The sequence below is a fragment of the Chamaea fasciata genome, unplaced genomic scaffold (assembly GCF_029207755.1).
Source record: "Chamaea fasciata isolate MVZ Bird 193981 ecotype frontalis unplaced genomic scaffold, bChaFas1.0.hap1 SCAF_17, whole genome shotgun sequence".
Classification (NCBI taxonomy): domain Eukaryota; kingdom Metazoa; phylum Chordata; class Aves; order Passeriformes; family Sylviidae; genus Chamaea; species Chamaea fasciata.
The window spans coordinates 4681456-4694004 of record NW_027094102.1 but is presented as its reverse complement, the minus strand read 5'-3'; the positions used below and the strand labels follow the sequence as shown (position 1 = coordinate 4694004).

At 42.8% G+C, this 12549-nt stretch overlaps 1 protein-coding gene across 2 annotated transcripts in view; it reads right to left on the bottom strand.

Annotated features, from left to right (window-relative positions):
• The window catches only part of CDH4 (cadherin 4), a 422865-nt gene that overhangs the window by 77816 nt on the left and 332500 nt on the right, over window positions 1-12549 (bottom strand). For both annotated transcript variants that reach the window (XM_066199202.1, XM_066199203.1), the window contains exon 6: window positions 10097-10241. In XM_066199202.1, the coding sequence (XP_066055299.1) occupies window positions 10097-10241 (145 nt within the window). The remainder of the gene's footprint in view (window positions 1-10096; window positions 10242-12549) is intronic.

The following is a 12549-nucleotide window of genomic DNA, read 5'->3' as shown; positions in this document are numbered from 1 at the left end:
TCTCCACAGTTTGGACAGTGGCTGGTATCTCCTCTCCCTTTCCTGTGCACACACCTTTCCCACCTGGAAGTGTTGACAGACAGCATCTCCTGTTCCCCATGCTGAGGACACTATCCCTAGGGACAGCTCCTGAGGGACCAGCTGGTGTAACCTACACCACTGCCTGTGTTCCACTTGGTTTGCTTTGCATTTAGCCTGTCTTTAAGAGAGATGTATCCTCCACACCCCTGCGTGCTGCAGTGAATGACACAAACATAGATCTGTGCACAAGAGTATTCAACAGAGAGACGTGGATATGCACAGATAAAGTGTCTGACATCCTCTGGGTGCTGTATAAACTCTTGCACTATACTCAGATGGTTGGTGAAGATTTACCTGCAATAAAAGTAAATAATGTCATGCTTCTGTGTCCTTTGCATGGAGATACATCTTCATGTACTTTATATTAAAATAAAGGCAATATATCCCTATATCCAGGCCCTAATAGTACACAAATTAGGCAAATATACAGTGGCAGAGAGCACAGCTCTAACACGCTCGAGGATTAGAGCTGGTATTGTTCGGTTTTAAGTGACAAAGCACTGGCTGCCCAATCTGGCCCACAGCATGGGTGTGTTTTGTGGAAATCTAAGTATTAACAACACTGTATTTACAGCCCTATATGGTACCCAAACAGAAGCTAGGAGCAGTTACTACAGACCAGAAATGATGAGGAAACTCCTCCAAGTCACACTCAAGACCCCAAATCTGTACTCTGCCATTTTTGCATCAGATCCTGCTGGTAATGATGAAGCTACAAGAGTAGGTTAAACAGAGCAAGAGAGACTTTGTGCTTTCAGTGCCTGAGAAAAGCATCACCTTTATTTTTCTGCTCTGCAGGGCTTGTCTCAAGCACATTGACAACATTAAATGAATATGTAAAGTGCCCAAGCTCAGAAATTTGCCCCAGTCTGTGCAGTGTATCACAGGATGAATACCCAGTGCAGATATAACAGATATATATCTGATATAACTGCATTAAACTACACACCTGGCCTAACTCAGGTACCTGCCCTGTTGAAAGAAAACCATTTCTCATCAAATAAGGCACATGGTACGTTATATAAAATACCAAACCTAGTACATCATGTCAATATTAAATCAAATTTGCTGCATGTTGAACAGCTCTTCTGAGCAGCAGATTGAATTACCATGCACAGCTAGTGATGACAAGATTACTGTGCATTAGCCTTCATTAACTAATGTGCAGAGTTCATATATCACCTGAGCTAAAATTAATGGATGGCATGACGAAGGAGATCTATCAATAAAAGGCAAGACCTCCAGAATCTGTAACTTCTCAATGCATTCCCTTTGATTTCCCAGAGACCATAACCTCCCAGATGTTATTTTGTCAAATGAGATGGTTTTGTTCCTAGCCGTGGATAAGACACATGAGAGAAATGCTTGAAAGCAACCCTTATGGAAAATATTCCCATTGGATTAATTAAAGTTTCTACAGAATAGGCAAAAAAAATGCCTTACAGAACCCAGGAGAATGGAAGCAAAGGGAGATAATTTATACCTGTACATTCAGTTTTGTTTGTCAATTTTAAAATGAATTGCATCTCCTTGTAAAAGACTGCAAAGAGATTTTGCTAGATTCACCATATCTCATTCCATCTGTACACGTTAGGGAAAAAGAAAAGCCAAACAAGAGAGCTAGCTGCCCTGTGCATGTGTAAGCAGATAAGCACAGTCATAAACAAATGTCCCCCTCAAATCACTCTGGAATCTGCGAATCAGCTCTGTTCTTGGTAGCTCAGACAATCCCAAAGCATACTGAGGGCTGCTAATTCCCTTCACGTTATCTGCAACCTCTACTCTCCCATCTATGCAACTTCATTTTTCTACAAAGATGGAGCTTTCAGGAGTTTAAGGCATACAAACAATATTTTGGCACGCTTGCGCTCCTGAAGTCTTTGTTACAATTGCTTTATAATTGCCATTTTTCTAAGCTGGTTTGATATCCATTAGTTAGATTTAATGCATGTTAAAATAAAGAGCTAATAGGCACTTACCAGGAAGCCAACAAAATCTAACAATAAAAACTCCTTTCACTTTGCCCTTCATTCCACATGTCACTGCAAAAACACATCATCCTCTCTGTCTTCTCATATGATATAAACAGAAAATGCTAAACCTTCACCCACTTTTTACTGATAATGTTGTTTCTCCATCCAGCTTTATTTTACAGTTTATGTTTTAAAATGGCTGGTAAACGGCTGCAGAATCATTAAAGGTTGGTTAACCTTCTCAGTCTAATTTTGACCTACAAGATACTTAATTTAATCATTCCCCCATAGAAAAGGACGGAATCATTATGTGCAGACATGTGGTGATGGCCATATTACATTAGATCTTCATTAACCCAAGCTAATAATGGCTTTGTACTAATGGAAACTTCCCCATACTCCTCATTTTTCCCCCCAAATTGGAAAGCTCACTTAGTGAATCCTCTGCATCCGATGCTAGATGGAGAAGACAGTAAGAGTTGTGGGAAGATTAGATACTGAAAAACAGCGTAAAATTTTACAACATTTCCTAAACTCAAAATTTTCCATTTGGAAGTTTCCTGATATTAGTTTCCTTCCGCACAGAGGACAGGAATCTCATGCCCCTACTCATAACAGGCACACTTCACCCTTTAGATGACTTCACTCATTGCAAGGAGGTCTCAGGGACTGAAAGACACACAAGAAAAGCAAAGGCACCAAAACCAAGTTCCAGTGACAACTGAACTTCCTGCAGTGCTAAAGACTAAAGCATTTCATCTAACAAACCTGCATCCTCAAGTCCAAAAAAACTAAACGTATTCAGTGGGTGATGTGAAACAATTTCACTCACTCATTGTTGGGGATTTCAAATGAAATTGGGTGGCTGACCCAGCAACAGTGCGGAGTGGAGTCACAGAGGTGAACAGCAACATGGACAAGACATCAAGATGACAGAAGTGAGTGCAAGTACTGCAGGTGTAATAAATTGCAAATATACTTAAATTAAACTGCATCCCACATGCTCTGGAGAAAAAAAAAAAAGAAAAAAAAAAAGAAATAGAAGCAGCACTTTCCTTCCAAATTATATTCTTTCCGTCGTAACTGATAGCTACTGTCATTCTCCTTCACCATAATTTTTGTAATCATTGGCAAATTTTGACCTTTCAAGCAGCTAACCTAATTCATAACGGATGCCACTTCCTAATTAGCAGAGACATTGGATTCTCAGCTTCAGACAGGGCAAGAGCCAACCTAATGAGAATAAAGAGAGTGAGTAGGTCTGGAGAGACAACAGAGACAGCTGAAGAGGCTGCTGTCACCCAGAACGGAAATAAGACCTCCTCATTGTTAAAAATGGAATAAATACCTCCGGAGAGCCAACGAGCAGATGCACTGACTGCAGCACACACATGACCCTTGCCAGATTTGAAGATCACTCCCCTCCAGCCCACTGAGACCCCCTCATCCCAGAGAAATCCCACCAGTCAAACGTCAGGATGGGAAAAGGCACATCCAGCCTCTGAGCAAATGGTCCTGGCTGCATAAATTCATGAGGTTCAGCTCAGCTGAGCTCCTGCACATGCATCCTCTTGATTTCCAGGGCTAATTTAAAGAAGGGGGAAAGCATGACTGCTTAGGACAAGGTGTCCTGAACATCCCCACTCATTTGTGCTGAACAGGCAGGTTTCATGCTGCACTAAAGGCGTGAGTGACTCCAGAAATCATGCAGCCCCAGCTGCACACAACCTGACACTGAACACATCCTCCACAAGGCTTCAATCCAACCCCTGAATTTTGACACTAGAAATCAATACAATAAAAAAGTGGTGTAATATAATATAAACCTTATTCTATATATCATACTATGCTATGTGTAACTGCTGGTTAAAAGGAGGCAGAGTGTAGGCTCTTACAGTATTCAGTTGCAACTCCCTCCTACATTGGTGTCAGACCATGATTTCCACATTTTTTCCTTTACATCAACTTGGCTTTTTTTTTTTTTTTTTGGAGGGAAAACCCATTAGTCTTGGGATTTGCATTTTTTTCTCACTTACAGTCCTATAATTCACTTCCTTGCTCTTGGGACTGGATGCTTCTGAAAAGGAAATTAAGAGCACAGATTTCATAACCACTCACCTCGAAAGAAAATGGAAAGCACTACCACATGAGTCTGCAGAAAAAACAATCTCTTATCTTAAAATTGTGCTTGACTGAGCAAAAGAACTTGAGAAAGAATATTGTGTATCCTAAGTCTGCGTGTAATGTGTGAGAGAATAGAATCAGGTTGGACAAAGCCATTTTTAACAGCATATAAAGTGCAAGGATAAGAGCAGCACCTGCCCAGGGTGCAGAAGATGGCACTGCCATAGCTGAATATATTCAAGCTTGGGATGGATCCAGAAGTAATGCACCCAACCTGTGAATATCTCTGGGATGAATGGAAGAATCCATTGAGTCCTACTCTGACCGTACAGAATATTTTACCTGTGCATGGTCTCTCTGAAACATTCAGCATTTGCATTATTTTTAGTTTCTAGTGCTACAAACCAGAACATATGGCAGCTCCATCCATGAACCTGTTCAGGTGCTCTCTTGAACTGGGACCTTCCTAAATGAAGATTTCTAAAATTAACTTACCTCCAAGCTGGAAGAAACATATTGAATATTTTGCCTGTGAGCAGCACTACGTTGTTTTCGGAATGGGTTGCAGTGGCAGGAAGAGGGATTCACTCCGTGTCCTATTAATTTTTTAAAATGAAACATCTTCTCTTCAGATCTCAGGCCGTGCAAGCCAGCAACACCTGCTCTGTTCCTGCACTGAACAAACAACCAGGCACACCAGGCATCTCCTCATGAATTGCACTGTCAGGCTGGAGAAGAGGAACAAGCCAGAACTGCAAAATCCAAATTCTCCCCATGAATATATATATACGAATGCAACTATATGCCTTAAAAGATTAATTTCACAAGCCTTAAATTGCAGTTTAATTTGAAAACTAATTCAGCCTCATAATTGGCTTTCTGTTCAAATCACTGAGGCTAAAGATTTAAATTCTTAATATTCAGATGACTTTCGAGTTTCTGGCCCCATCTGTGCATTAGTCCATGGTGTTAATCTCTGAGGGAATCTCTGCTGGCATAGAAATAAAATAAACAAACTGGGACACTACTAGAATAATCGGCTTTTAAAATCCTTGGGTTTTTTTATATACTGCTTATTTTTTATGAGATTTCTTTAACTCAATTTGCCACATATAGATTTGGCTCCCAGCTATTTCATTTTTCACGTGGCATGTTATCAACAATTATTCTATCAGAGTTCCACGGACTCAGGAGGAGATGGAGAAATTTAAAATTACAACATTTCTCATGTAAGAAATACTAATATTTCTGTATTTTGGAGGACTCTCTATATTCAGCACTCTTTCACACCACTCCCAAGAAGGGTGGTAGGAGTAAACTATCCTAGAGAAGTCCAGGAGAATGAAGGAGCCAGATAGAGTTTAAAAGAAGTCACTTGGACTTGTGCTATTGACTTGAAAGGGACCAAGATGTATCCACAGAGTTAGTGAAGTGGAAAGGATGAATGGGAATGGAAAAGGCCAGTCTGACAGGAACAAATTGTTTTGGAGAGATGAGTTAATTTTTGACAATCTTTCTGTTAAAACAAAATAGATACAACCCAGAGCAAAGCACTCAAGTCACTGCAGAGCATTTCACATTGACCTTTTCAGAACTGAACGCTTCAGTTAAGTAAGACATCCACATCCTTCCATGAGGACGGGTTTGCTGTGGTTATAGCAAAACTAAGCTTCTGCAGAAATGGAAATAATCCTTCTCCACCACACTATTGTGTTGTGATTAAATTACCTTTCTTCTTTCATATTTAAGCATTTTCATGCCATCTTATTGGGTAATTTGTTTTTTTTTTGAAACTGCTAAGAGTTTCTCCTGAAAGAGCCCTCCCCAAGGACACCGCTGGGATCCTGCGCACCTCGCTCTGCAAGGGCTGTGCTCACGGCAGGCAGCCACTGGTGCTGTACAGAGGGGAAAATCCCACTCCAAGCCCCAGTTCCTTCCTGCTGTAAGGATCCGGTGTGATGCAGCTCGGAGATGTGGGCATGGAAAAGGCAGCAGAAGAATCCTTGCTGGGCAGTGCAGTGCTGGGCAGCCGAGCTCTGCACTCATCCCGCTTTGTCAGCGCTTGAAAGGCAACGCGCAGCTCCGGGAGAGCTCTGCTGATTAAGGCTGCCAGAGGGAGCAGGGGAATTTCAGCTCCAGCTTGCAGCTGCATTTTTAAAACTTGGCTGTGTTCTTCACACAGAGGCAAAGTTCAAAGAGGCAGAACATTATTCAACATGAGTAAAACACGGTCTTTTAAGATACACTTTCAAACGGTGGCGCGTTAAATCAAAACAACTTGTGGACGGGGAGAGTGAGGAAGAAAGATGGTCCTGTGGAAAAGGAAATCCTGCATCACAACTCCTGTTCTGCATTTTTGGGAGGGCTTGCTTCTACACATTTAAATTGCCCAGCTACTTGACCTGAGGCTAGATAAGCTAAAATGCATTAAACTGCGTTTTCCAGAGAGTATCAGAAAAGGAAAGAGTTGCAATTCAGTTTAAGAGCCAGCACATCTGAGGATGTCCAGGGCCAGTTCTCACTACAGAGAACTTTACCAAGAGTGAGCTCCTGATCTCAAGAATACTAAGCTACGGCTCAAGACACTATTTTAATTAAGTTATTATAATCTTAACCAGCAACAACAACCTATTATAATTAATAATACTTGATGATTTCTTTTCTGTTCCTCCCAAGGGTTGCTTCAAGGTGACTCGCAGAGAGCACGCTCCTTGGGAACCCAGGCTGAGTGCTCTGTAGGCTGGGAAGCCCCTTCACTTAAACCCCATCAGACTGTCTAATGGATCTCTTCACATCGCTGCCGACTCTCCCACGCCTTGGACAATTTTCTGTATTTGTATTCCAGGCTAAAGCAAACTTGCTTCTGTGGGAGGCTGAGTGCCCAGCAGTGACACCGTGCCGCAGGCTGGAGCCCGCTGCTTTCTGCATTCCCATTTCTTTGCTTCACTCCACCCTCTTTTGGCTTGTTCACTGTTGAGTCAGTAGGACACATCTTACTTGGCCACCCTCCATGCCTTGCCCTGGCCTGGCACACACTGTAGCTCCCTGCCAGGCTCAGAGATGAGGCCCCAAGCTCTGTTCCAGGTCACCACATCCCGGCCCCAAGCGGGTTCTAGGCTGCAGGATCCAGCGAAGGCACAGCCCTGCCTGCTGTGCACACACAGCCCTGCCTCTGCTCCAGCCTGGACCCCGGGAGTGCTGGGACAGCACCACAGGGCCCTTTTCCTGCTCACTGGAACGGGATCTGCTCTGCTGACCCTGCTGAAGCCTTGCTAGGGCTCTCCCCGCAGCTCAAGGTCACTGTGCTGTGCTCAGCCCCTTGCTCAACAGCACATTTATGATGGTCTTGCTCTGCAAAATTCCCATGGGCAGAGCTTGAGCTCCATATAAAAACCCATTTTTTTCTGGGGTTTTTTTTATGAAATCTCGGCAAAATTCTCACTGACTTCAAACAGCCAATACTCTAATAACTTTCTCATCAGAGGTGTGCAAAATTAAGAACAGATATTGCAGATACTGTCGTAATCAAGTGATCCTGCATTTTTAATCACAGCCATTATAAATGGGCATATGGAAGATGTGAGAAATAACAATTGCACAGGATATCCAGGGAAGCATTTTCAGTCCTCAGGCATAGTTCAGCAGCACTGAGCAGAGGGAAATGAATGCTGAACTCCTGTAACATATAACAAGATTTTTTGGTTTGCTTGAAGCATAGATATTCACTCACACGCAGATATATTTTTATAGATGCATATACATATCTAACTTACTGTTGAATCAGTACTGAACAAATTTTTGCTGTTACCTCAAAGAATATGCAGTGTCTTTCATTTCTTAACCGCTGCCAGAAATAATCATGAGTTCTGGTCACATATTTCTTCTCTTGCAGTGACTGGTGGTATTGTTACTCCTGAGTTGTTACAATATTCTGAGGCATCTTCAACTAATAAAAAGGTTCTAAATATTTGCAAGATCTTCCCTTAGCTAAATGCATTGTCTACACTTGTCTCTGCACAAAAGAGGGACACATCATTTTGAGGCAAAGGAGGAGCACGCAGATATTCCCTTTAACTCCATGACCTCTCTATCACTTTCTCAAAGGCACAAGATCATGTTTCTTGCCAAGCACACGGGATGAGGGCCTCCAATACCCAAATTCCTAGGAGGCTCTACAAAAGCAAGGAAGAGAAATTCAATACTAATATAAACCTTTAAAAGAACACCGATTGAACAGGAAAGAGAGAAAAAAACCCCTGACAAATACATCAAAGACAAATGTAATTGCTTTTGAATAAAAACAGATTGCTTTCTACCTTCCTGCCTTAAAGGCAAGCACTCCAGCCTGGGATAGAGAATACCAAAAAACACTGCTAGAAGCAGAGGCACAAGTATTTTGTAGGCAAAATTATCCTGTTCTATTTAATAGCTCAAAGGCTTATCTGGATTTCAGACAAGAAGAGGATGCAATTTACTGCTTCTTTGGCAGATGAACAGAGCTAGTTAAAACATTTGGGAACACTTTGAATATTGATCTGTCCTCGAATAAGATGTAAGAAATTTGATTTGCTATGGAAATGTTGTATCAATCTTCAAACCTTTATATGCCCCAAAGTGGCCGTCAAATGAAAGCTGGAAGAATTCTCTGGGAAGATGTCATTAGAGCCATCAGCTCAGGGAGTTCTCACGTTCCCTCCTCCAAGCAAGACCGGGATTAGGACTTTGAAGCTGGGACATCACCACCCAAAGGAATCAGAGAGGGAGCTGTGCCTATCCTTTGCTCAGAAATAATGTCACGTTCTGTCCCCACCACGTGTCCCCCACAGCTGCCCGGCCCTCACAGTGCCGGAAGACAATCAATCAGGACTGTGAATCACCTTGTTAAAAACAGTGCCCAGCGGAGACTTCCCTGTCACACCTCCGGCAGCGGAGCCGCCGTGATAAATGTTTGCTGACACAAACCAAAGTCACGGGGTATTTAACCCCTCAGCTGGCAAACAACCAAGGAGAGAATCTAGGAGAAAACTCTCTCTGATTTCAGGAGATTTCCAATAGTACTCGCGACACAGAACAATCTATGTTCAGAGAATGGATACATTCATTTTAGTTGCACTCAGCAATGAGCTAAACCAACCCTGCTCCCGTATTGGAAACTGCAGTGTTACACCACACTTAAATAACAAATCAACAATAGAGTTGGAAATAGAACATTAAAGACCTTTAAAGCTCTGGTTTTTTTCCAAGCATATAAATGTGCTCATGTAAAAATCATCACTTTTCCTCATACAGCTTACACCCTCACTGGTTTTTCACCCATATAGATCCTGAAATTCAACTTCAGGTTTTTCTCCATTTTACTTTCTGTTAGGGGACAAAAGATGAGCCTGCAATTTCAATGTGGATAGTCCCACTTCTGCAGGTTTGCATCAGGTCCCGTATAAGAAAGTATTTTCTTGAGACAGCCTTCTTTGGAGTCTGACTGGATGCCAGATATTGAGTTGGCAAATGACTGAATTAAACATCAAGGAGGAGGATATTGAGCATTTGATACACAGGGTCAGTGAAAGGCCACTACCAGTCTGGCTTTCAGGGCTCTGTAATTAGAATAACAGCCCTGTACGTGTGCAATGAATGTATGAGAATGGTGCTACAGAGCATTACTCTACAAAACTGCTGTTACAAATTCCACAGCCAGGAAGGGTCCACCAGGATCCAGGTTCCCTCCATCCCAAGTCTGCTCTTTCTCTTCATCCAGAAAAAGAGACACCAGATTGTTCTCACCTTCATCAGTCTTCCCCCAAGAGGCAGCAAGAGCAAACCTCTCCCTCATCCCCTGTGCTCCCAGCAGAGCCCAAGCCACCACACCAGATGAATGGCTGAAAATCTGTCATACTTTAAGACTTTTTTTTCAGCTGTACCTGGTTTAGAGCCTTCATCAACAGATCCATTATAGACTTGGTTGATGAACTCCGGCCTGTTGTCGTTCATATCAATCACATAGATGTAAAGGTCAATAGGATTCTCCACCTTGTTTCCATTCATATCCACTGCATGAGCCCGGAGCTGGGAATGAGCACAAAGAAAGCACAATATCAGCAACTGGATTTGTTACGGAATGAGAGACTGTTTTGCAAGGATTGACTTTACATCATAGATACTTTCTCAAAATTGAATGGAGCCAGTATCTAATTCCAGCAGAAAGCACTGACATGGTTTCCATCTACACTCAACTCACAGACAGTTTTTCAGAGCTTAATATATTATTGAAATAATATTTTGAAACAGTGATTGTCAGTGGAAACACTTCAACTCTGGCGTAGTGATGCTATCCTATCCCCTTCACAGCTCACAGACCACTCTATTTTAAGACATATCGAACCTTGTCTGGCAATCTGAAAAGCAAATTTTGCTTAGATCCACATTAAGTGCAGAAATGATTTTGAATGAGAAGTTTCTTATGGGAACCTGCAGCATTTCACACCCATAATACTACGTATTAGTAAGTGAAGAGATTTCAGGATGATCTTAATAATGTTTATTCTTTGTTTAATCATGGTCTCCAGGAACAGCAACAGCTACCCACCCCATTGCTCTGTGCACCAAAAGACATTTAAAAACTCCCTTTCCTTCAAATAATGGGAGCCCTCATGGCACTAAGAATGCAATTTCCTCAGGCTTGAATAAAATACCCAGTGCTGAGGCTTTCAATAACCAGAGCCACGGTGTTAAGCCCTCAGTTAAACTGGAACTGCAGCTTTATCTTATTAGCAATAACCATCAGTAATAACGCCCAGAAACAAGAGCATCTGTTTTCTGAACAAAAGAGACAGATACAGCATGTCAAAATGAGTAATTAATAAAACAAAGCAATCACAATAGTCTGGAACAATCAGTAACCAGGTGAAAAAAAAATGGATAGCTTTCTCATTAAAGGGAACAGATGGCTACTCTAAATGGTGCGTGGCTGAACGCGCTGCCGATGCCGGCTTCGGGAGAACTCCAGCAGTGAGGGAAGAGCTGCATGGCCCCCAACCCGCCTGCCAGTGGGGAGGCACTGCCTGGCTCCGAGTGCTGCACATTTTGGCCACCATCCCTCTTCATTTCAGCCCCTGTGAGCACTGCTGAACCTCCTCCCTCGCCAGGAGAACCGGGGACAGCACTTGGGATGGCCACGTGACATCCCACAGGGCTGGTGGGCTGAGGAACCAAGGCTTCCGAGAGCCACAGAATCACACCATGGGCTGGGCTGGGAAAGACCTTAAAGCTCATCTAGTTCCAACCCTCCGTCACAGGCAGGGAACCTTCCACCGGACCAGGTTGCTCCAAGCTCCATCCAACCTTTGCTTGAACACTTGCAGGGATGGGACAGCCACAGCTTTTCTGGGTAACCTGTTTGTGCCAGGGCTGGCTGGGAGAGTTGGGGCTGAAGGACAGGGAACACACCAGCCCATGCCATTCAGTGAGACAGAGGCCTCTGGTCTCTCCCAGCAGCTCCCTACACCATCAGGATGCTGCTGGGAGTCAGAGCTGACACAACAGGGAGGTCTCCAGCTCCTCTGATGCATGACAAATAAATGTGCTAATTGCATTAGCCCTGGTTCCTGTCTTTCACTCTCACTGTGCTGGTGATTGATGCAACTTTCCCCTTCATGTATGGTGCTCAGAAGTCCAGAGCTTAACAAAAGGAACTGCACACCATTAGGATGGGCTGGATTAACGTTTAATCAAGCAAAGAGAACAAACTGCCACGTGAAATGAGCTGGGAGAAAAACACTTTTTTTTTTTTTTTTAAAGAAATTAATCAGCACGTTTTCTTTAAAGCCTGAAGAAGTCCAGCTTTGCTTTCAATACAGGGTGTACCATTTGTGTTTCATGACTTGCAATGCTCTTAATATCTGCATTTCTTTCCTACATAGGAACTGCTTTGGCTCCCACCTGTTGAGCTATCCTTCATCATGTCAGATGTAGCAATTCAATAACTTTACAGTCAGAGGTCAGACTGTCTTTGAAAAAAAGTAATTCAGAGCTAAAATTAAAGTTATTATCTTCAAACTGAGGCAGCACTGGGCTCTCTCTTACAGCATTTCCAGCAGCGGAAATGGTTCCATTCAGAGATAAAGCAGAGAGCAAAGCTGGTATCTCCCCCCTCAGATCTGACTCTCCCCCTGCAAATTTTTAATTACATTCGATAGCTTTTGTTTGAGATCTCCAGGAGTAAGGGATTTCTCAGCAATGCACATCTATCTGCTTGTTGCACTCACTGAGCACATGTACCCATCAATGCATTATTGCCTGCACTCAAGGCAAAAAAAATTCAATGAGCAAGACTGCAGGATTCTCATCAAACCTGTGGTGACATGCTCAAGTGTCC